This window comes from Saccopteryx leptura, chromosome 10, assembly GCF_036850995.1.
Source record: "Saccopteryx leptura isolate mSacLep1 chromosome 10, mSacLep1_pri_phased_curated, whole genome shotgun sequence".
In the NCBI taxonomy this organism is placed as follows: Eukaryota; Metazoa; Chordata; class Mammalia; order Chiroptera; family Emballonuridae; genus Saccopteryx; species Saccopteryx leptura.
Window position 1 is genome coordinate 57,542,903 of NC_089512.1, and position 25,822 is coordinate 57,568,724.

At 43.6% G+C, this 25,822-nt stretch overlaps 1 protein-coding gene across 2 annotated transcripts in view; it reads right to left on the reverse strand.

Annotated features, from left to right (window-relative positions):
- The window catches only part of RFT1 (RFT1 homolog), a 50,315-nt gene extending 25,046 nt beyond the window's left edge, over positions 1 to 25,269 (reverse strand). For both annotated transcript variants that reach the window (XM_066351230.1, XM_066351229.1), the window contains exons 1-7: positions 25,166 to 25,269; positions 21,401 to 21,486; positions 18,949 to 19,065; positions 17,575 to 17,764; positions 16,862 to 16,963; positions 11,895 to 12,032; positions 4,856 to 4,934 (exon numbers count right to left, since the gene is read on the reverse strand). In XM_066351230.1, the coding sequence (XP_066207327.1) occupies positions 4,856 to 4,934; positions 11,895 to 12,032; positions 16,862 to 16,963; positions 17,575 to 17,764; positions 18,949 to 19,065; positions 21,401 to 21,486; positions 25,166 to 25,228 (775 nt within the window). In that variant the 5' untranslated portion in view covers positions 25,229 to 25,269. The remainder of the gene's footprint in view (positions 1 to 4,855; positions 4,935 to 11,894; positions 12,033 to 16,861; positions 16,964 to 17,574; positions 17,765 to 18,948; positions 19,066 to 21,400; positions 21,487 to 25,165) is intronic.
- Positions 25,270 to 25,822: the final 553 nt, after the last annotated feature.

Sequence of the window (25,822 nt, forward strand, 5' to 3'; positions counted from 1 at the left end):
AATACTGAAAAGTGTTCACAGCCCCACAGAGCAAATTCTCACCTCCTAGCAACCTGTTTTGTTGTTTTTTTTAAAAAAAAGGCAATAAAAGCAGTGCTCTTCTCTCAAGTCTCTCTGGCCCTTACCTCCCTACAACCTCCGAGCTGCTGCATCAGCAGCAGGGACCTCCCTGGGTCCTCCCAGGCACTGGCCCCATGGCTGCACTCACTCCCATTTGCATCTCTGCACTGCTCCAACCCATTCTCACTGCTAATAGTCCAGCTGCTGCAAATCCAGCTAACCCTTGCTTTCACACCTTTAAATATACCTAATGTTTGTAAAAAGTCCATATTCCTTAATTCTGCATTTGAAGGCTTTTATAAACTAACCCCCAAGCTATCTATTTTATTTATTTTATTTATTTCTTTAGAGAGAAAAGGAAAAAGATGAATATCAACTCATAGTTGCCAGTGTCTCCTTGCTCAAGCCAGCGACCTTGAGCTCAAGCCAGTGACCATGGGGTCAAGTCTATGATCCCACGCTCAAGCTGGTGATCCCGTGTTCCAGCCAGCGACCTCAGGTTTTTGAACCTGGGTCTTTAGCATCCCAGGCCAATGCTCAATCCACTGTGCCACTGCTGGTCAGCGCCCCTCCCCAGCTATCTTTTTGGCCTCCCTTCACCAACCTCATCCGCACCTCCCACCATCACATGGTCATCCTCTGCTACACCCTACCAGGCTGTAGCCTCCAGCTGCTCTGAGTCAGGCTCAATATTTCTGCAGGGAACTCCTTGTGTTCTGGCACAATAGGCCTTTCCTTCCTATGCTCTGTAAGCTCCTGGAGGGCAGGAACCAGGTCTCATCTCTGTGTCCCTGGTTTCCTAGCAGAGCACAAGGAAATGAGAGGGCACTCAGGAGATGCTGGTGAATGAGCTCACATTTCCAGTACAGTTCTCACAGCTCTGTACCAGACTTGTTGCAACACCTTAGTTGTTCATTGACTGCTTTCTCCTATGTGCCTTGACTGTGGGTCTTCAGCAGATGGAGTAACCCCTTGCTCAAGCCAGCGACCTTGGGTCCAAGCTGGTGAGCTTTGTTCAAACCAGATGAGCCCGTGCTCAAGCTGGCGACCTCAGGGTCTCGAACCTGGGTCCTCTTCATCCCAGTCTGACATTCTATCCACTGCGCCACCATCTGGTCAGGCTCTGTACCAGACTTAGTCACACAAATGTGCATCTCTGATGAGAGAATGAGCTCCTTGAGACCATGCCCTACTACTCATTCATCTGTGTACTCTCAGCACCTGGCACACAATGTTCAGAGAATATGGGGGCAGCATATACATTTTTGCTACTACAGTGAATGATTTCAACTTTTTCAGAGCTATAGTTTTAAAGAATCTGGGGGGGAGGGGCCTGGCTGGTTAGCTCAGTAAGTTAAGAGCATTGTCTCAAAATAAAAAGGTTGCAGGTTCGATCCCTGGTCAGGGCACACACAGGAAGGAACCAAAAAAATGCAATACTGAGTGGAACAAATGCTCCTTTCCCTTTCCCTCTCTCTCCCTTCCTGTCTCTTTCTAAAAAAAATGAATAAAAATGAAGCCCTGGCTGGATAGCTCAGTTGGATGGAGCACTGGCCCAGAGCACAGAGGTTGCTGGTTCGATTCCCCAGTCAGGGCACCTATAGGAGCAGCTTGATGTTCCTGTCTCTCTCTCCCTGCCTCTCTCAAAAAATAAATAAATAAAATAAAATAAAAAGAATCTGGAGGTCCTTGTCAAGCCACTTCCTTATTTCACAGCCATGGAGACTGCAGCCCTGAGAAGTTCCTAACATCCTCTACCAGTCAGGCCAGTGTGGCCCAACTGTGGAGCAAGCAAGCAGCGGTACCTACTTCAGGCCTAGCTCAGGAGGGCTGAGTGTGTGGCTAATTTACACCTGCTGCTACAAATACATGTCTAGCCACAGCAATCCAGACAACCAACTCAGAGCCACTACTTGGACTAGATCCATTCCTCAACTCATTTAAACTGCTCTTAAAACTTTTGGAGGGCCTGACTGATGGTAACACAGTAAATAGATCATTAACCTGGGATGCTGAGGACCCAGGTTCAAAACCGTAGGTCTCTGGCTTCAGTGTGGGCTCATCTGGCCTGATTGCAGGCTCATCAGCTTGAGTGTGGAGTTGCTGGCTTGAGCAAGGGGTCACTGGCTTGGCTAGCGCTCTTCCCCCCATTAAGGACATGTGGAAAACAATGAACAACTAAAGTGTCACAACTATGAGCTGATGCTTCTCATCTCTCTCCCTTCCCCTCTCTCTCTCTCTCTCACACACACACACACACACACACGCACATACGCATACACATGCGTGTGCACACATGCATGCAAAACAAACAAAAAACTTTGGGAGGAAAAGAAAAGTGCATATCAGCAGCCACCCTTTCCAAAACTTTAACAATAAGGTGAACTATCACAATACACAACTGCACAACAGATACCTTTATCAGCAAATAATGAATACCAGTCATGAGCCAGGCTGGGGAGACAATGGTGGACAACACCCTCCCTGCTCTCAAGAAACTTACATATGCTGCTCACCTGAAACTAACATATTATTGAATGTCAACTATAATTAAAAAATTAAAAAACAAATTTTAAGTTAAAAAAATTATCTGAATTGATCAGTAGAAATATTCAACAAAATAATTTAATTCCACTTCACAAAAACAATTTTTCCCCTCATGATGAGTAGGAACTGACCAATTTGTAAAGAAATCATGTATATTTTTTTAAGTGGGAGTATGGGAGATAGAGAAACAGACTCCTGTATGCAGTCCAACCAGGATCCACCCAGCAATCCCCGGCTGGGGGGGATTCTCAAATAAAACAAGCTATTTTTAGCACCTGATACTGAGGCTTGGACCAAACGAGCTATCCTCAGTGCCTGGGGCTGATGTTCAAACCAATCGAGCCACTGGCTGCGGGACAGGAAGAGAGAGAGAAGGGGGAGAAGGAAAGGAAGAGAAGCAGATGGTTGCTTCTGATGTGTCTCCTGATCAGGGATCGAACTTGGGACGTCTGAACACTGGGCTAACGCACTATCCACTGAGCAAACTGGCCAGGGCCATATTACTTTAACAAATTTTAAAGTATATTTATTTTTAGAGAGAGAGGAGGGAGAGAGAGAGGGAGAGAGAGAGAGAGAGAGAGAGAGAGAGAGAGAGAAAGAGAAGGGGGGAGGAGCAGGAAGCATCAACTCCCATATGTGACTTGACTAAGCAAGCCCAGGGCTTTGAACTGGCAACCTCAGCACTTCAAGTCAATGCTTTATCCACTGCGCCACCACAGGTCAGGCCATATTATTTTATTAAAAGAAACTCTTTGGCTATTAGGATGCTACTAGATACAATACTCGCTTACTAAAAATAAATGAACAAAATATGAAAGAAAAAAAAAGAAATACACTGATAGTTAAGGCACTCCACTTAGCTCACCAAAGGCTTCTGACCCTTACTTCTCTTAGAAGTCCTCAAATGGTTTCAATTTTGTAATGGCCATGTAATAGGCTCAGGCTAGAAACATGTACTCTCAAAGCTCAGAGAGCCCTCAGACATCTCCTGGTCCTACCCCTTAATTCAGACAAGAAAAGTGAGGTTTACAGGGAGTTACTTCCCTTTGGAAGTATAATTAGTAAAAAAAAAATATGGGGGGAAAGGAAAAATAACGAGATAATAATAATGATGGTTGTAGAGTGCTAAAATTATTGGAAACTTTTTTTCCCCAAAATTTTATAACAGAGTCATATTATTTCTTTTAATAATTGATTTTAGAGAGACAGAGAGGAACGGGGACCGGCGGAGGAGAGAGGGAAGGGGAGAGAGAGAGAGAGAGAGAGAGAGAGAGAGAGAGAGAGAGAGAGGCATTTATTTATTGTTCCACTTAGTTGTGCATTCACTGCTTGCTTTCCATATGGTCCCTGACCGAGGATCAAACCCAAAACCTTGGCGTTTGGGGATGACGCTCAAACCGACTGAGCTAACAGCCAGGGCAGGAGTTATTATTTTTATTATTAAAAAATAATTTTTCAAAAGATTTAAAAATATGTTCAGTAATAGATACATAGGTGTATAGACATATGAAATTTATATATAGAAACTACCACCTTCAGCAGCTTACAGCTGTCTCAGATCTCATTCTTTGACCTAAAGCTGGGTATAAATAAACCAACATACATACATACATACATACATACATACATACATACATACATAGAAAAACTAGATGTACTTATAGCTCCTTGATGGCCCTCTGCATTGAGAGCTCTGTCAATGTTAAACTGGAAAGCTTAGAAAGTTGGAAAGCTTACCAAACTATTATACAATTGAGTCTTATTGTCTGAGAAAATAAAATGATGAAAACCTGGTTCTTAAAGAAAGTTCAAAATGAAAAGAAGAAAGCGTATAAAAAGTTAAAATAATATAAAAAATATAAAATGAGACTACAGATAGCTTTCTCTATTTTCTGATTTTTTCTATAATTAATATAATACATTTATTTAAATGATATAATATGTGGTTTTGAAATTAAACTTAGATTCAAATTAAGTTGTTCTTATAGGACCCTGAAGAAGTTATATAATCTCATTGACCCTCAGTTTCCTCATCCATAATAAATAAATATCTTTCTTAAAAGGGTGTGGATTTAATTAGACAATGTGTAAAGTATCAAACTAAATAAATAATAGTTTTCCCTCCTTATATGAAAAGCTTCCATTTCCAAGGTTCCTCTGACCAGGGGCTGTACACAGCAGGTGGTCTGGATCTAAGTGACAGGAGTTCTGTGGAATCCCCTTACTTATACCATGACCTTTTACTTACCTTCTGTCAAAATCTGTTTCAAGAAAGACTGTTTGAAAAAACTCCAAGTCAGTTTAGCCTCTTTCCAATTTACAAAACCCTAAAATAAAAAACAGAACAAAAAATCGCAGGCATTACAAATCTAAGAGTACAATAATGCTACATGCAAGGCAAACTCATTTTGGTCCCTAAATGCCAACTTGAATGGTCTCCACTACTTTTTCATTTAATGCTATGCACACAGAGGCACACAAAAATACTGGCAAAGAATTTACATTCTTAAACATGAAGATAAAGCCTGACTAGTGGTTGCACAATGGGTAGAGTGTTGACCTGGGACGCTGAGGTTCCAGGTGTGAAACCCCGAGGTTGCCATCTTGAGCATGGGCTCACCTGGCTTGAGCACAGGCTCACCAGCTTGAGTGTGGAGTCACCGGCTTGAGCATGGGATCACAGACATGACCCATGGTTGCTGGTTTGAACCCCAAGTTACTGGCTTGCACAAGGGGTCACTGGCTCGGCTGGAGCCCCCCAGCCAAGGCACATATGTATGAGAAGCAATCAATAAGCAACTAGAGTGATGCAATACCGCTCTGATGCTTCTCATCTCTCTCCCTTCCTGTTTCTCTCTCCCACTGCTAAAAACAAACAAGCAAACAAAACGTGAAGACAGAATGTCTAGATAAGACAACCCCCTATAAGGGGCCTGCCCAGGATTCATTCACTATGACCCCTGATGAATTGTGCTGTCCTCTTGCTGCTACCTAGGCAGTAAGCTGACCACATCTCACACATACAGCTTGCAGTCAGTTATTTCCTTAAAAAATGTCTGAAGCATGCCAAACTGCAGAACAAATTCTGCTCCATTTTATTCCACATCTTATGCTATATTTAGCCATCCAGGATCCCTTTACATAAAGTATATAAACTTTGCATGTTTCAAAAGAAAGTTAAGCTTTTCATGTTAGTTAAACCACTCAGAATTGGTATGACAGAGGAAGGGAAGAAAACAAAAACAAAACTTCTGGCATGGCTCTTCCAAAACTCCCAGGGGTTCTTAGGAAGAGCAGAGGTCAACCTTTTAAGAGACAGGCAGCCTCAAAGCCAGAGAGCTGAGCACAAAAAGGAAGATTGGGACAGCTAGCTGAACATGACTTCTTTTTTCTACCTCCGTCAGTTCTCTCTGAGGTCCCCTCCTCTATCATGAAGGCATCCTCCCAAACTATGCTTCCTTCGGGGCATCTGGACCTGGAGCAGATGCCAGAGGTAGCTCTAGTCCAGGAGTAAATTTTCCCAAGTGAGGAAACAGGGCATCTCCTTTACCCAGAACAAAGAGCAGCAGGCTCCCTTCCACCACAAGGGGGCACTGTGGACCGTGTCATGTTTGGGGATCTGGTCCTGCCCACAGTCAGAAGCCATGGGCATAGCACCTTCTCTCTCTTACATTCCCCATGCCAGGTGATCCTCTGGGGGGCTCTGCACAGCACCACCTTTCTCTTTGAAGGAAACAAAGTTACAGCTGGTCCACAGGCTCTTCTGAAGCCTACTTGTCTGTAGGTTGTGAATGGGTTTGGAAAGATGACTGAGCTCTTTTTAAAAAGCTCTTTAGGAGGGTGAAATCATGCCAGTGTCTCTGATATAATACCTCACACTTGAGCATTCTTTTCTCCTAGTGCCTTCAATTTAAATGGACCCATGGTTCAAAAGGAATTACCACATTACTTCCTTTGCCCAAAATGCTCATTAAGGACATAGAGGCAGGAAGTCCAGAGTTTGGGTTTCTTCTCAAAGGCATCTGCTAAGTGGTATAAAAGAAGTGCATTTTTCGGGCTTTTACCATTCTGTTCAGAATGGACTTGTTACTTGGGACAGTTAAAAGGCCTATTTCACAAGAGTCAGGTTGGTACCGCTGAGCTGGTCTACAGGCTGTGACCTTCTCTGGAATCATCAAGTCATTCCACTGGGGAATCTGTGGCCACCATCCTGTCCCATGCCTTCCATAGCCTTCAAGCCCCACACAGCTCTCCTTCATCTCCCTCTTGCTCCAGGGCTATGGACTCTGCCCTGGCTTGTCCATGCCCCATTTCCATCTGCCCACTGTTCTTAGCACTTCTCATCTGGATGACTGCCACAGCCTCCTTGTGGGCTTTTCACGTCAACCTTTCCTCTAGCCCAGCGGTTCTCAACCTGTGGGTCGCGACCCCGGCGGGGGTCGAACGACCAAAACACAGCGACCCCTGTGTTTTGGTCGTTCGACCCCCGCCGGGGTCGCGACCCACAGGTTGAGAACGACTGCTCTAGCCCATTCTTACCATAGTGAGGTTTGAGCTTCAAGCCCAGCTCAGAGAATGGCACTCAAACTGCAGCCTTCCAACTTCTTAGTGAAAAGGCCATGAGCAAGAGACTTAACTTTGCTAAGGCTCAGTTTTCTCATCTGCAAAATGGGATAAGAGGTCCTATCTGTTGGAGCTGACTGAATGAGAGAAAACAAGATAATAAACCTGTATCAGAGGGTAAGCTCCTCAATACAGGCAATTAGATCATGACACTGTTCAAAATCTTTCATTAGGCTCCATGGCACTGTGGCCACCACTACCTGGTCCCAGCCCAGCAGGCCACCATTTGCTTCCTCTCCTTTCCCTAACTGTTCAGCCAACCTAAGTAACCCAGTCAATCCAAATTCCAACACAGTGAGGGCACATAATAGGCTCTGAGCAAATGTTCTTCCTTCCTGCAGCCACAAATGCACATTTCTAACACACACACACACACTCACCTCTGCCCACTATATGTCAAAAGCAGCTTTCTCCATGAAGCCTTACTTGATGCTCCCAGATGGAATTCATCAGTTTTTTGTTTCTATTTTGTAAACAGCAGGCAAACACACACACTGTTTTGCTCTGTTTTAGCTGAGTACACTTCTTAACTCCCCACCACAGTGCAAGTTCAGAGGGCAGAACTTGCCTGGTTAACCACCTTGTACAGTGGTTAACACAGAATCCTGCTTAATACATGCTTGGTGTGTTAAATTCCTTAGCTTGACTCAAATATTAGCAGATATCTCATACTAAATCACTCAGAAGTGTCAAGAATAAGAGATATAAAGGGAAGTCATTATTTGTGGGATCATTAATTTAAGACTAAATAAGTATCTTTAACCCTTTTAATACGAACATTCATGTACATCCTCGTGCCTCCTGACCATTCAGAGTACGATTGTACATGTACAATGGCAACATTTAAAAAAGGCAAATGTACGTTCTTCTTGTTTTCATAAATTGGCTATCAAACAAACATGATTTTAAGTTAATAAAACCGTAATTGTAACTAATTTCAATTTTTGAAAAAAAACTCACTTTCGGGGGTGAGCGAGCATGAAAAAAATCTCACTACTCAAAGGGTTAAAGAAGATTGAATTCTATAAGAATAGGAAATAAATCTCTCAATTTGGTCAAATTGAGTTTGAATATAATTGACCAGCTTTGTATGAAGACCCAGCGCAGAAAGCTGCTCCAGAATCAGGTTAGGCATGTTGCCAGTGGTAAAGTCATCCACTGCATTCAAAACACATCTTGACCCTGGATATCTGGCTCAGTGGATAGACCGTCAGCCCCACGTATAGACATCCCAGGTTTGATTTCTGGTCAGGACACATAAGAGAAGCAACCATCAGCCTCTCTTCCCTTCCCTCCCCCCCTCTTTTTTTCTTCCCCTCTCGCAGCCAGTTGCTTGACTGGTTCAAGTGTCAGTCCCAGGTGCTGAGGATAGCTCAGTTGGTCAGAGAGTTGGCCTTAGGCACTAAAAATAGTTCTGTTGATTTGAACATCATCTCAAGACAGGAGTTGCCAGGTGGATCCCGGTGGGGGCACATGCGGGAGTCTGTCTCACTATTTCCCTTTCTCTCACTTAAAAAAAACTCAAAAACCATGTCTCATTTCTTCTCTTTTTTAAGAAACAAACTTGAACAATGAATTGTTTTACCAGGAACTTCCCAATCTTTATGTAAATAAATCACTTGAGGCAATAAGCCAAATTTTGGGGGGAAGACTATATAGCACAGAGGTTAAACACATACACAGACTAAGGTTAGTCCACAGGCAGAAGTTAGACAGAAGTATGTCCAAAACCAGCTGTGTGATTTCAGGTTAGTCAATTAACTCCTCTGACGCTGCTTTCTCATCTATAAAATGGAAACAACAGAATTTGCCCTCTAGGGTACTAAGAGGGCTAAAGACAAAAGTGCATGTAAAGTACTTAGCACACAGCCAGGCAAAGAGCAGCATATTGCCAATGGTAGTTATTATAAACAGCTCTGTGCCAAAGTTCAAATATTTTCACAAAACTCTTTGAGTCTTCAGAGGGCCCCCAAAGTTCATGTAGACCAACAATCTCACCTAAAACACGAGGACCCTGATGTCTGCAGAGAATCCTTCACATCTACACATACTGCCTCCAAAATGCACAGGGAGCCTCTGAGGCCCAGCAATCGCCTTCCTCCATGTCTATACTCCAGCCAGAAGCCAGCAGGGGACTGTGCTCTGTCCCTCAGCAGGAACGGTATCACTGTGTATACAGTGCACACAGCCTTCTCAATCACCTTCCTCCATGTCTATACTCCAGCCAGAAGCCAGCAGGGGACTGTGCTCTGTCCCTCAGCAGGAACGGTATCACTGTGTATACAGTGCACACAGCCTTCTCAATCACCTTCCTCCATGTCTATACTCCAGCCAGCAGGGGACTGTGCTCTGTCCCTCAACAGGAACGGTATCACTGTGTATACAGTGCACACAGCCTTCTCAATCACCTTCCTCCATGTCTATACTCCAGCCAGCAGCCAGCAGGGGACTGTGCTCTGTCCCTCAGCAGGAACGGTATCACTGTGTATTCAGTGCACACAGCCTTCTCAATCACCTTCCTCCATGTCTATACTCCAGCCAGCAGGGGACTGTGCTCTGTCCCTCAACAGGAACGGTATCACTGTGTATACAGTGCACACAGCCTTCTCAATCACCTTCCTCCATGTCTATACTCCAGCCAGCAGCCAGCAGGGGACTGTGCTCTGTCCCTCAGCAGGAACGGTATCACTGTGTATTCAGTGCACACAGCCTTCTCAATCACCTTCCTCCATGTCTATACTCCAGCCAGCAGGGGACTGTGCTCTGTCCCTCAACAGGAACGGTATCACTGTGTATACAGTGCACACAGCCTTCTCAATCACCTTCCTCCATGTCTATACTCCAGCCAGCAGCCAGCAGGGGACTGTGCTCTGTCCCTCAGCAGGAACGGTATCACTGTGTATACAGTGCACACAGCCTTCTCAGGGTCAAGGCTTCTGTCCCAGCATTATGAGCACGGGTACTTTCAGGACAGACTGCTAGGTTAGACTGCTGAGCTGTCACACTAATTGTTTGCCTTGCTAGGACATTTTGGTGAAGCTGCTTCTGCTCTCACAGCAGCAGTGTGATGGTGTGATGGTATCAGCTGTCACTATGGACACCCAGTTGGGCCAGGCCAGTGATAAGCACCTTACGTACCCCACCCCATCGGCTCTCATAAGCATGTTAGGAGGGAGAAACTCTTATTATTCCCATTTGACAGATAAGGAAATGAAACTAGGAGTTCTGAGCCCATCACAGGATTAAATACACACTTGATAGACTTCTTTCATTACCCTCCTTCTCTTGCCTGTATTAATGGTCCTAATGCTTCTTTCCAAAATACTGCTAGGGTGCAGGGACTGGCCCAGTGTGTAGAGCTGGACAGGCTTGGTACCGGTGAGCCCTGGGGAGCACTCAGGGGAGGGGACTCTCCTGCATGCTCAGGTCTGCTGTGGAAGGCAGAAGCTCCACACAAGAGAAGGGATCTCAAGTCCTAAGCCTCCATTCTAAGCCTGCAGATGAGGCACCGTGGTATGCCAAAATGGTCATGTTGATTTCAGTTAAAGATTAGATCTAGTTGATCAGAATAGAGAACCCTCATCTAACAAATCAGAACATATCTGGCTTTGTAACATAAATCAGGTTTTTCTTGAAAAACTGTAGAGCAAGATTCCATAAATTCTGAGACTAAAATCCCAAATATTTTACCTCTTTTTAAAGTTATCACAAAAGAGGGAAAAAGAGAAGTCCAGTCAAATAAGTGCACCACACCCAGCCAGCAAACAGGCAGGGCAAAGGGAAAGTGGTCGGCCCGGAACGGAGCAGTGCACTGAGCAGAGGCAGTGCAGTACACCACATGTGCAACTCGGGGCCTTGGACAGCAGCCCTGATCCCACAAGAGTCAGGAAACAAAAGTCAATGCGCTAAGAGACTATGAAAACATTATGCCTCACTCATTAGCATCTAGAATCCTCAGAGGCCGACATGGGAAAGCAGATCACTTGAGAAACAGGCCTGACACTACAGATGAAGGAACCATGCCGAGGTCAGCCTTGTTTTATCAGCACTCTGGACTGGCTGTGCCAGAGAGGTCAATCCTGGTAAAACCGAGATAGCAGGACAGAGAGAGTGAAACATCGGTTACAGCCTGTGCTCTGCTGGCTTCAAGCCACTCCAGGCGTCTGTCCTCACTCTGACTCTCACCTTGGGCAAGGTATTTAGTCACTAAAGCCTCAGTTTCTAACCATAAAATATAAACAATAGTGTTAGCCTCACAAAGTTATTGTAAATAATGGAATGTAGAGGACTTGGCCTAAGGTCTAGCACATTGGCTCTCAATGCAATTTTGTCCCCCAGGGGATATTTGGCATGTCTGGAGACACTGTGGTTGTTATAACTGGGGGGTGGTAGCTACTGGCATCAAGTGGGTGAAAATTTAGAGTTCTTTTAAACATCCCACAATATGCAGGACAGCTCTTACAACAAAGAATTATCCAGCTCAAAATGTCAATAATGCCAAGATTTAGAAACCCTGGCTGAGCTCATAGCAAGCACTCAATAAATATGAGCTATTAAATTATCTTGACTATTATAATAATAAACAATCAAGTTGTAGTTTCTTTCCCTCAAGGATAACCAGCAACTGTGATTACAATGATAAGAGACAAAAATACATTACTTACTCTACTTCTTGGAATGCTGGGTAACAGATCTGTCATTCTGGAGACAGGAAGAGTTTGTTGCTTGTTTGATTTCGAGAAACCTAGTAACTTTTTGAAATAAATAACATAGCAGAGCACCAAAACTGCAGTAAATAAAAGCTGGAAAAAAATAAAGAAAATAATGGGTTTAAATCACACTGTTTCAATATAGGTATAATTAAGATATGCCTATTAATTTATCTTTAAAGGCCAATCAAGCAATAGAATGGCCTTAATTAACTGCACCTTCTACTGAGCCATGGCTCACTGTCTGGGCTGTTCCCTGAGACCGAGCTTCACTGCTGCATCTCCAGGGAAAGTGTTCCAAGCACCTCACCTGACTGGGGGTGTTATGTTCTTGGTGAGCAGAACATAACTTCCATGACAGATATCCACCGATGTCAGAGATGTTCTCAAAGGACGGGCAAAACAAACAAACAAAAACCCACGGCTCTCCCGACTAAATAGCACATTATGAGGATTCCAGGGTCCTGGCTGGGCTGATAGCCAGAGACCTGTCATCATCTAGGAATGGGATTTCCCATAAACTCTGGAAACTGACTTTATGATTACAAAGCAGAATTGAGCTGCTGGCTCTCTCCTCTGTGACCAGTGTGTGGGCAAGGCAAGAACTACTACCAGATGAAAAGGGAAAGGTGGAATGACAAGCGAGCCCACATTCCTTCCACCCATCTGGGACAAAGGATGGCTTTTGGCCAGGAGCAGCAGCCTGGGGATTTATTTGCAGGCTGGGGAGGAATGTTCTAAGAGCCCCCTTCTACAAGTTCCCTTCTACACTCTTCCCCCCATGAAAACAGCTCAAGAAGGAATAGGACCTCCAGGCTCCCTTTCAATCTGGAAACACCTGTAGGAAAGGCACAGAGCAAGGACAAGAGGAGTCTTGGTTTAGCAGGTTTATGCTCCTCTGCTATCCACACCTGTTCCATCCATGCCTGAGAACAGAGCCTACCATCCACTATCCTTCTTTTTCTTTTTTAATTTTATTGAGAAATAATTGACATCCACTACGGTATAAGTTTAAGTCTCACAGCATGATGGTTTGATTTACACATATTGTGAAATAATTACAATAGGTTCAGCTAGCATACATCTTTTCTTTTCTTTCTTTCTTTCTTTTTTTTTTTTTTTTTTTTTTTTTTTTTGGTGAAAGGAGGGGAAATAGAGACTCCTGCATGTACCCCAACTAGGATCCTCTCAGCAACCCCATCTGGGGCTGATGCTCAAATCAACTGAGCTATTCTCAGCACCCAGGGCCAACACTCAAACCAACTGAGCCACTGGCTGTGAGAGGGGAAGAGGGAAAGAAGGGGGAGAGGGAGGGGGAGAAAAGCAGATGGTTGCTTCTCTTGTGTGCCCTGACTGGAAATTGAACCTGGGACATTCATTCACTGGGCTAATGCTCTATCCATTGAGCCACCAAGGCCCCTCCTCTTTATTTCTAGAGGAAAATTGATGTAACATAACATTGACTGTTTCAACCATTTTAAAGCATACAGTTCAGTAGCTTTTAGTACATTCACAGTGTTGTACAACCACCATCACTATGCTATTCCAGAATATTTCCATCACTCCAAAAGGAAATTCTGTACCCATTAGGCAGTCACTCTCCATTTCTCGTATGCTATGACAATGACTGATCTGCTTCTGTCTCTCTGGACTTGCCTATTCTGGATATTTCATATTAATGGAATTATAAGATAGGTGGCCTTTTGTGTCTGGCTTCTTTCACTTAGTATAAAGTTTTCAAGGTTCTTCATGTTGTAGCATGTATCAGTATTCCATTTTTATGGTTGAAAAATATTCTATTGTATGAATAGAAATGTAAACACTACATTTTGTTTGTCCATTCATCAGGTGGGCATTTCGAGTACTTCCACCTGAAATTGTGAATAGTGTAGATATGAGCATCCATGTACAAGTTGTTTGCACACCTGTTTTTCATTTTTTGGGTATATACCTAGGAGTGGAATTGCTGGGTCATTTGGCAGTTCTACATTTAACTTTCTGAGGAACTGCCAAACTGTTTTCCATAGTGGCTGCACCATTTTACATTACCACCAGCAACATACAAGGGCTCCAATTTCTTTATATCCTCACCAACACTTGATATTTTCTGTATTTTTTTTTTATAATAGCCATCCTGATGGGTAGAAGTAGTATCTCATTGTGGTTTTGATTTACATTTGCCTAATGACTAATGATGTTGAGCATCTTCTCATGAGTTTACTGGCTATTTATTTGTCTATCTTCTTTGGAGAAATGTCTATTCAAGTCCATTATTCACTTTTGTTGTTGAGCTATAAGAATTTTTATACACTCCAGAGTGATCCTTTTGAAATTTGATGCCATGGGGTGAGTGGCTATATGAGAAGGAACTTGGAGGTGGGTTGAACAAATGGAATCCCAGGGTACTGGTTGTGGCTTGTCTTCTGATATGAGGTGCTGCTGGCTCTTAGACCTCTGACACATAAATTGACAGAGAATGTGCCAGAGAAGAGCTCTCAGAAGTCTTAGGATAAGCAAGCAAATAAACTCAGAACTGGCTTTGCTGAGGCCTTGCTGACTTATGACCTATGTAAGACATATCCTGGGTGGGAGTTATGATCATCAGAAAATCATCGCCTGACCAGGGGGTGGCGCAGTAGACAGAGCGTCAGCCTGGGATGTGGAGGACCCAGGTTCGAGATCCCGAGGTCGCCAGCTTGAGCGCAGTCTCATCTGGTTTGAGCAAAGCTCACCAGCTTGGACCCAAGGTCGCTGGATTGAGCAAGGGGTTACTCTGTCTGCTGTAGCCCCACGGTCAGGGCACATATGAGAAAGCAATCAATGAACAACTAAGGTGTCGCAACGAAAAACTAATGATTGATGCTTCTCATCTCTCTCTGTTCCTGTCTATCTATCCCTCTCTCTGACTCTCTCTCTCTATCTCTGTAAAAAATAAATGAATAAATAAATAATAGAAAATCATAATGAGCCCTGGCAGGATAGCTCAGTTTGTTAGATCATTATCTTGAAGTATAGAGGTTGCTGGTTCAATTCCTGTTCAGAGCACATACAGGAACAGATTGATGTTTCTGTCTCTCTCTCTCTCTCCCTTCTTCTCTTGCCACAATCAATAAATAAAATTTTAAAAAGAAAGAAAGCCTGGTGATGGCACAGTGAATAAGGTATCAGCCTGGGATGCTGAGGTCCCAGGTTTGAAACCCTGAGGTCACCAGCTTGAGCACAGGCTCACAAGCTTGAGCATGGGGTCATCGACATGATCCCATGACTGCTGGCATGAGCCCAAATGTCACTGGCTCAGCTGGAGCCCCCTGGTCAAGGCACATATGAGAAGCAATCAGTGAACAACTAAAGTGCCACAACTACAAATTGATGTTTCTCATATCTCTCCCTTCCTCTATCTCTTTCTCTCTCATGTTCTCAAAAATAAAGAAAGAAAGAAAGAGAGGAAGGAAGGAAGGAAGGAGGGGAACAGAGGGGAGGGGAGGGGAGGGAAAGGGAGGGGAGGGGAGGGAGCAAGGGAATCATAATGAAAGTACCTTTCCCAAAAAGAGTTAACCAATAACTAGGTGTCTGCGTGGCCCTCCTGTCCTATTAGGGAGAGTGCATCAAAAAGTATGATGAGGCCCTGGCCGGTTGGCTCAGTGGTAGAGCGTCAGCCTGGCGTGCGGAAGTCCCGGGTTCGATTCCCAGCCAGGGCACACAGGAGAAGCACCCATCTGCTTCTCCACTCCTCCCCCTCTCCTTCCTCTCTGTCTCTCTCTTCCCCTCCTGCAGTGAGGCTCCACTGGAGCAAAGATGGCCCGGGCGCTGGGGATGGCTCCTTGGCCTCTGCCCCAGGCGCTAGAGTGGCTCTGGTCGCAACAGAGCGACGCCCTGGAGGGGCAGAGCATCGCCCCCTGGTGGGCAGAGCGTTGCCCCTTGGTGGGCGTGCCGGGTGGATCCTGGTCGGGCACATGCGGGAGTCTGTCCGACTGTCTCTCCCCATTTCCAGCTTCAGAAAAATACCAAAAAAAAAAAAAGTATGATGAATGCTGAGGACTATAGCTAATAAAATGTGGCAAAAGTAATCACAAATAACTTGTCTGAAATATGCAGTTGTTTGCAAATATACTAGCTTTCAGGAGGCAATTCTCATTCTTATTCTATTCATTTTAAACTAGCTCTTCTGTGCTTCATATTTGTAGTTTTTGCCTAGGACATGGAAAAGGTTTTCACATAAATCATTACTAAAAATTTTAACTTACCTTCCTATACATTAAGAAAAAAATTACAAACTGCTTTAAACTATAAGATGTTCTGGTAACTATCTGATCTTAGGCTCCATTTTTTAAATTAACACTTGTACTCTATATTTTTATTAGAACTAAAAATATGAACTAGAAAATAAGATGAAAATGAAGCCCAAACTACTAAAACTGAAAATATATCTACGAAGACTTGATTCATGCCCTCCGAATTATGTAAGATTTTTTTATCTCAGGTTAAATAGGTGTGGCAGAGCTTCCTTCTATTCTGAAAACAACTGACTGCAATCCAGGGAAAAGAATAGACATGCAATTTGATTCCCACCCTATTCCCTTATTACTTTTTTCCTCCTCCATAAGACAGTCAGACAGTCAGACAGTCAAAGATCAGTTTGATATGGGCTTGCCCATAGAATGTCTACAGGAATTTTGATGACTGACAGTGAGGCCCAGTGTGTGGCCTTCACCAGGTTCCTGGGGACCCCAGTGGTGTCAGTTTGTGGAGCAGGATAAACATGACAGCCAGAGGAGAGGCAGTGACAAGACCATCTTTCTAGAGCTTCCTGCCTTCCTCACATGCCTGGATACTTCACAGGTAAACCATGTAGGAATGGGAACAAGAAGGAAAAACCAGATGGGAAAATAGATTACACAAAAGTTAAAAGCTATAAGTATTACCTGGGCTAGAGAGAAAATGTGCAGTCCCCAGTGAGGCAGCCACAGCACGAGACAAGCTGTCAGCATGCTCTTGAGGATTACCGACAGGCTCTCAGCAACCATCTGCAACATGTGGTAAGAAGTGCACTTTACAAACACCATTATAAACTATGCAAAAACATTATTAAAAACTATTTTAAAAGATGTAAAAGAATGACAAATAGAAAATCTGGGATACTGGTTGCCCTGGCAGTGGGGGTGGGGCACATGGTTGGACACAATTTTGATAAAGGTCTGTTTAGGTTGAGTGGTAAGTTCATGGATCTTCAATATATTATCATGCTTTACGATTTACATGTATGTTTTATACATTCTTTTGTACATATCAAATTATATATTTTAAAAGATGAAGAAGAAAGTTAAAATTAGTATACAACTAAAAATAGAATTAATAGAAAAATCTGAAAGACTTTTATCGTTCTTTTACACTCTTATCTAAACTACTAATTTCCCTATTAGCAAACCTGTTTTTTCATTAATAGCAGAGGTAAACTTGAGCTCAGCCCACTGCCAAATTTCAAGTGAATGAACTAAACTGATCACATTACCTCTCTCCAAATACCTTTTTAGATACAAGTCTGAAAAAAACCCATTCTCTCCCATAAAGGCATTTAAAAACAAACAAACAAAAAACTACTTTTGCATTTCCTATTCACAGCAGAAAGTATACTGACCTTGAGCTTGACAAACATATGTGCTTGTGCCAAGACCCAGAAGGGCTCTCCCACAAGTTCCACCACAGCTGAGAGACCAAACACCACAACTCCAGTTCCATAGTGGGGGATAACATTAGGGTCAGGCACTTCAAGCAACTGTAACCAAACCCAGCCCAGGAACAAGGACCACAACACACCCAGCGGGACTCTAGAAATGGAAGAGGGGGAATGTTTTTAATATGCTAAATATTGAAATATAACTATATATTAAAATAGTAATACTGAACAGAAAATAAATACAGTTATAATCATAAAAATAGCTAATTCTTATTTAGGCACTTACTATGTGCCAGGTACTATATGATTCACCCCCTTTATCTCACTGACACCTCACAATGATCCTGTCATTATCTCCACTTAAATGATGAGGAAACTAAATAAAAAATAACAAATAAATGATGAGGAAACTAAGGCTGACAGGCACTGGGTAATTTGGCCAAGGTCATAAACAGGTAGTGAAGGGCAGAAGCAGGACCCAATCCTGATCTGTCTAATGCCAGACTATACTCCTATCCATTGTGTTATACTGACTAAAAATGCAAAAGTCCCCTAAAGTGTGTGCTTGTTTCCACTTAGAATGACTAAAAGACAGTATATAGCTGGTACTTACACCCAAATGAGCAATAGTCTAGTGCACAGTATCCCTTCCCATGTATACCACAAGAGCACTTAAATATGGCTGGGTAATTAGTGCCATTCCTCTAATAAAGGGAAACCTACCAGCCCTTATGATATCCATAAGGAAATAAGGAGTTGCACAAGGGCAGCACTGGGAAACAGCCTCAGTCACCAGCCCTCCCTGCAGGGATTTAAATGCAGAAAAGCTATTATAATTTTTAACTGATGTTCTTGGTCTTCAAGATTATTCTAAAAGGCTTAGAACTGAAATCAACATAACAAAATTGAAGAAAGATATAATGAAACTCCTAAAAGGCTTTTATAAAATACTAAGTGGTTGTTAAAAGTTCAGGAAATCCCACAGGGGAGAAAGATTAAGAATAAAAAAGGTGGCACAGGCCCAGTGGGGCCCAGTGAGGCCCAGATGGGGATGAGGAACAGCAGAAACAACCTCCAAAAAGGGTAGAACTAGGGCTAGAAACCTGGCCCAAAAGCCCCCCAGAGCCTCCACCTGGCTCCTGGCCATCCAGAGAAAACAGTGAAGCTGCTTTTTCCACACAGAGGCTCTTCCCTTTTTAAACCACGCCAAGGCTCCAGAAACCCACTGCAAAACGAAAGCTGGAGACAATTCAGATTTAGGCAACTGTTATTCTTTAACTGGTAATATTTGTTTCACTTGCCTTTGAAACTGTTTCCTGACAAAGCACAACTCACGTTAGCCACAGGAGGTTGATGGTCTGGGTCCAGTTTCTCTGGGTGCTTCCACTCAGACATGCTCTGCGGAAGGCCTCCCTGGCCAGGAAGATGGTGGTCGAGTAAAGCAGTGTCAGCCTGAAAAGGAAACGCAGAAATCAATAAGGTCTCTAGTGTTTTTATAGAGAGAATTTCTGAGATTTTACCAGCAACAGGGAGGAAAGAGTCTTGATCATAAATCATTGGTGGTGATGTGGAAAACAGTGAGTTCTTACAGGACCCCTCACTAGTCCAATCAACTCAAACAACAGAGTTAGGAACCAAATAAAGAACACCTGAGTGTGTGTCTACCTACGCTGTTACGGCTGGGATAGAAACTGGCACCGTGGCCCCAGACCCAGCAGGCTCTGTGGCTATAGGCAGAGGTGTAGCTCAGACGGTAAGGAAAAGGACAAGATATGACCCTATACAGCAAGGGAACCACTTGGTCACTGTGAGACTGGAGACCTAATGGCCCTTGTGAGAGAAGCTGAGGCTCTAGCTAAAAGAATCTCAGGACAGGCAAAAAGGCTGGCCACCATTACAGAGGCTGCTGCAGCCCAGGTCAGCAAGGCTTGTCTGTATACTTCTTAGGCGGCAGCATCCTGGCGAACCCTCCTGCCTCTTAGTGAGGAGTAGCTGAGGTTTCCCTTCCTCAGCAGACTGTGGATGGCCCAGGGCTAAGGTTTCTGAGATTGCCCAAGCATCATCCTGGTACCCAGTGTTTCTGTCCAACATCGCGAATGAGGAGACGGAACCTTATATTAAGCTGGCTGAAGGTCAGACAATGACTATCAAAGCAGGGACCTACCAATCTGGAGTAGACTAGCTGGGGAGAGGCCCAAACTGCTTTAAAGTCTGAGCACCTAAGAGCAGTGGTCCCCAACCTTTTTTGGGCCACGGACTGGTTTAATGTCAGAAAATATTTTTATGGACTGGCCTTTAGGGTGGGATGGATAAATGTATCACGTGACTGAGACAAGCATCAAGAGTGAGTCTTAGACAGATGTAACAGAGGGAATCTGGTCATTTTTTAAAAATAAAACATCATTCAGACTTAAATATAAATAAAATGGAAATAATGTAAGTTATTTATTCTTTCTCTGCGGACCAGTACCAAATGGCCCACGGACTGGTACCGGTCCATGGCCCAGGGGTTGGGGACCACTGCCTAAGAGGATTTGATCTTTTCCTTCTTGCCTTTTTTTTTTTTTTAGAGGCAAGGGGAGAGAGAGGGAGGGAGACAGGAACATCAAGCTGCTCCTGTATGTGCTCTGACCAGGGAATCGAACCGGCAACTGCCATGCTCCAGGACAACACTCTGACCAAGTGAGCTACACATCCAGAGCTTAATTTTTATTGATTTTTAGAGAGATAGGAGGAGAGGGCAGGGAAGCACCCATCTGTTGCTCCACTCAGTCATACATTCTTTGGTTGCTTCCCATGTGCCCTGACCAAGGATCAAATCCACAACCTTGTTTCAGGATGGCGCTAATAACCAACTGAGCTAATCAGCCAGGGCCTCCTTCCTGCTTTTAAAACAGTAGTTCTCAGAGTATGGCCTTTACTTCAAAATCACTTGAGGAGCTTGCCAAAATGCAGACTCCCGAGCCCCTCCTCAGCACTACCTTGTGCAAAGCTCCCCCAGTGATTCCTTGTCCATCAATGTTTGAGAATCTTCACTAAGCTCCAATACCAGAGCCAAGAGCATATGTTTGGTAGGTATCAGAAGTGAAATGCTGTCTGGAACATAATGTCTTGTTTATTAGGTCATGAAGATGCACCTGAGAAGCTAAGATATTCTGCACACTCAAATCACTTCATATACCCTTGTGTCACTTGTGAATACAGAAGATGAGTGGGTGTTCTTGAACAGAAAGGAGGAGAGTAGAAGAAAAAAAACTGAGTCCAAAAGACAAAGCAAGTCAGCTAAGAGCCTCCAAGGAACTGATGACAAGAACACAAGCTCTTACCCCAGTGGCCTGTTTCCATTACACAATTCACTGAGAGAGAAAAAAATTCACTGAGGGAAGGAAGATGGTGCTCCAGCCCTGTGATTACAAAGCACATCCTCGTGAACTGCAGAATTCCTGCTTCCTTTGCTATCAGCAGGACAAGAACGTACAATTATCCCCGAGATAAGGTTTGCAATGAATTACTCCCACTCCTCTCCTGGGTTATAAGAGCAGATGAACAGGAAAGAGCTGGCAGGGAAACGTGCAGTTGGAGGCTGCTAATGGAAAACACTCCATGGGTTCCTTAAAAGCAACGCTCCCTGCTCATTCCCCCTCCCCAGCATGCTCCTCCTCAGCCCACTGCTAACACACTCTGACTCTAATAAATGTCCAGGCTTCTAGAATTCGAGGGTGACACACAGTCAAAACCTGACTGGGGATGTGAGTTGTGGACAACACCAGGGCACATCCCTTCTTACCTTACATTCACTATGCCAATGATTTCCTTTGACAGGAAGCGAAGAATAAATGCATTCAAGACAAAGGTGATCAATCGAAACAACACCTACAAAAAAGAAGAAAAAGACGTAAAAATAAGTTATGTTGGGAGTGTTTACTTTGCTGAAATGAAAACAACATGGCTGCTCTTCCTAATGTAATAACATACAGCAGCTTTGCCATGGAAACCCTTTCTTTTTTAAAACATTTTAAAAAATTGATTTGAGAGAGAGAAAAGAGAAGAAGTGGGAGAGGGAGATAAAGAGATCAATTTGTTGTTCTACTTACTTATGCATTCATTGGTTGCTTCTTGTATGTGCCCTGACTGGTGATCAAACCCTCAAACCTTGGCATATGGAAACGATGCTCTAACCAACTGAGCTACCCAGCCAGGGAGACCTTTCTAAAATACTCAACCTGTCTTGCATTTCTTCCAAAATTTCATTCCTTGGACCTAACCAAGTGGGGGTGCAGTGGATAGAGCATCGGCCTAGGATGCTGAGGACCCAGGTTTGAAACCCCAAGGTCGCGGGCATGAATGTGGGCTCACCACCTTGATCTTGGGGTCACTGGCTTGAGTGTGGGATCATAGATATGACCCTATGATCACTGGCTTGAGTCCCAGGTCACCGATTTGAGCAAGGGATCACTGGCTTGGCTGGAGCCCCCAGGTCAAGGCATATATAAGAAAGCAATCAATGAACAATGATCAATGAAATCAATGAACAATCAATGAGCAACTCCCTTGCTGTCTGTCTGTCCCTGTATGTCCACCTCTCTCTCTCTCTCACACACACGCTAAAAAAAAAAAAAGAATAATTCATTCCTGGGGATCTCTTGACATGCCTGGGCAGTGCTCAAAGAACCCATCAGTAAACTCTTATTTACTGATGAGAATAGGGTGGTCCTGACAGACTCAAGGAATCTCTTTGGGTTCAAAGTCAGGCATTCCAGGAGGCAGAAAGAAAATTTTAGTTAGTGCTTCACATTCCCCCTCCCTCCAGCCTGTATGGAAATAGCACACACTTAGCAAGTGGGAGCCTGCAGGGTATAGCAGACTCACTATTAATCTAATTTCTCTTTTTTTTCTGCTTACTAATATCTGGGGATTCTGACAATGACATTTAATCTCTTTGAACTTCAGTTTTTAAATTAGAAAACAGGAAAGGCTGTATTTACTTACTGAATATTTGCCACTTTCCAGAGAGGAGTTGAAATAACTTTTAAATGACAACTGTGATAATAATGTAATACAATATGGGGGGGGGGGGACAGAGTCCAGCTATTGCCATTTGAAAAGAATATATCCTGAGACTTTCACCTGTCAATTAAAGAAAATCCCTTAGCAAAGAACTCTTCCCATGAGACAGAGAACAGGTTGCAATTAAATGGGGTTACTAAATGGGGACACTGGCTGAGGTGCAAGCCTAAGTGGCTCTCCCTCTGTGCACGAGCAGCACCACAGGTATAATTCAACTGCACTCAAGAGGAAACCAGAAATCACACCTCTGTCAAGCACTCCCAGTTACCATGAACAGCTGCAATCTTAGTCAATCAAAGTATGCCAATGAACCGTTAAAGTCTGAAAACCTCCAGGGAAAGGTATGACCAAAAAGGGAGAGTGCAGTTTAACACGGTTCCTGAAGTGTCACAAAGCAGCAAGGTCTCCAAAGCCAAGGTATCACAATCTAAACATTCACGGTGTCAAAAGTGACCTTTTTTGTGAGTCTGGTGAAAGCTCTGTAGCTCTCCTTAGAAACATGCAGGTACATACAGGGGTGGGCAAAAGTAGGTTTATAGTCGTGAGTATGCAAAACAGAGTTTATTCTTGTATTATTATTGTATTACTTATTTGAATTACAACTGTAAGCCTACTTTTGCCCACCCCTGTATGTACATACCCACAAAATTCTGTATTCAGTTTTAGAGGTTTTAAGACAATTCACTGAGCCATTAATGGGAAAAACCATTCAGCTGAAAATCTCAACTCATCATTTAACTGTTAGCCCCATCATGCTCTAATGTTTATAAGCCTCAATTTCCTCCTCTGTCAGATGAGGCCGCCTATTTCATGGGTTTATAACAAGAATCAAACAATATTGTGTAAGTAAAAACATTTTTGAAAAATGCATAGATGAAAAACAGTAATACTTTCATGATGGCCAGCTTGGAGTTAAGACAAAATAAACTCTCAAATTCTTGCAGATTTCAATGTAATTGCAAAGCTACCTCAAGTGTCTGTATTGTAATCTGAGAAAGCATTCAAGATTGAATGAAAATACTCACAAAACCCTAAAGATTATGTATATTTTTTAAAAACCTCATGTTTATATTAACTTCAAAGTCAAACTTATCCTTGTCTAAGAAACCTAATGTCTCAGGCTTTTCCCAATCTCTCAATTGGTTGGAATAAAAGTTTGAGTTAATGAAGCTCTGAGGCTGCTCATAATACCCACTATGTGCTCCACACAGTGGCTCTTATTAGTAACAGTCTTCACTTAACTTTGTAAAGGAATTTACAGTTTAAAAAGAGCTCTTTCACATGTTAATTATTTGACCCTTAAAAGCAAACAGGTAAATGCACAGGAAGCAAGTAAGACTCAGAGCAAGGTGAGTTGCTCAATGTCATTTCATCTCTACAACCATTTAAAAAATTCTAATGATCATAATGAAAATAGCTAACATTTATTATTTATAATGTACCAGGCACATAATAGGCATTTCATCTAATCTCCCTAATGACCTATGAGGTTGCATTACTGTTCTCATATGAGGGAACTGATGCTTGGAGAAGTTAAGCAATCTTCCCAAAGATGGGCATCTAGCAAGAGACAAGGCCCAAACTTTAGCCCAAGACTGCTTGTTTCTTCTCCTAAATTCCATATGAAACACTGGCTCTCTAAAATAAGGGGGAAGGTGGACTCAGGACTTTTGTGAAAAGGGTTGAATGACTGCAGAGTGAGACATAGAGAAACTGAACCACTTGATTTAGAGTAACCAGCTCCTAGTGTTAAAAGAAGCTTTGGATACTACTTGGACCAACTGGCATGTACCATATCTGACAGATGATGAAAATTAGGACCAAGAAGAGGAAATGATTGGTCCAAGATCATATAGCCAGAAGGGAGGCACAGCCAACATTTAGTAAGTACATAATAAGAGCCAAATACTGTGTTAAGTGCAATTATCTGCATAACTTCAATCTAGACTAAGAGTAACCTTACCGGCCAGGTACTATTATTACCCCGTTTCCAATGAGGAGCTGAGGCTTAGGAGGTGAAGCCACTTGTCTTGGTTTATGCACAAGAACATGGTAGAATCAGGATTTCAATTCAGGCCTGCCTGAGCCAAAGTCCTTGCTCTTAGCTATGCCATATTGTCTTTCTGAACTCAGTGCAGAAACTGAGAGTTTGAGTTAGGTGTTTGAAGATAAAAGGTGGAGCATGAAGAAAAAGAACCCTTTGCCTTAAAAAATAACAGATTCTACAGCACCACAAACACCCCTGGCACGTGACCTCTCTCCTACTGCACTAGGGGAACTACAATCCTCAAAAGGAAAGTGGCTTGTTTGCAATCTCTCCGCCAGGGCTCTGAACGCAGGCTCCCAACTCCCGGCCCAGGAGCTCCCTCTTCGCCTCCACGCCCTGCCGAATCCTTCTGTAGCGGGTTCGACCGGGACTGAGTCTGCCTGCAGACTCGCGAATCCCAGCTGCGGGTCGCCTTGGGGTCGGCGAGGCAGAGAGTACCTGCAGGAGCAGCCCGGAGGAGGCCTGCCGGGCCGCCTGGCCCAGTACCTCCTGGATGCGCATAGCCACGGCGACCGAGCTGTCACCGGGAAACGCCGCTGCTAGCCGGCTTCGTCGCGAGAAGACAGCATCACGGAGTAACTCGCTCACTGATTGGTGATTTGGGGACAAAAGGCGGGGCATACAGAGTATGGGCCCTTTAAGTGGGCCGGGTTGGGGTTCGTCAGTGCGTCTGCGCCGCATCTCTTCGTTTTGTGCGGGTTTGTGTGCTTTGTGTGCCCACCCCTACTTATCTCCAATAAGGTAAATAATGGCCGTAACAGAGAAATGTTGTAGAGTAGCTAAAGCCCTTTCTGACATTCTCAGCCTACCACCCAGAAAACACTGACTTCTCTGACCTCAGTAACAAAATTCTTGTCTTTTGACCTTTGCCTACAAAATCGTAGCCATAGCCCCTTGAATTAGGCTGGACAGGAAATGACCCAATTTAATAGAGAAAAAAGCTGAGGACCAAAAGTTAAATTTTGACATGTGTGGTTTTATGGAATCCTTCCTAAAGTTCTGAGAATTAGGCCTTGTTGTCAAATGAGTAAGGTGAGTGAGACCTGGAGATACGAAGTGGCCTGTTCTTATCTACATACACTTGTCCGAGGGTGG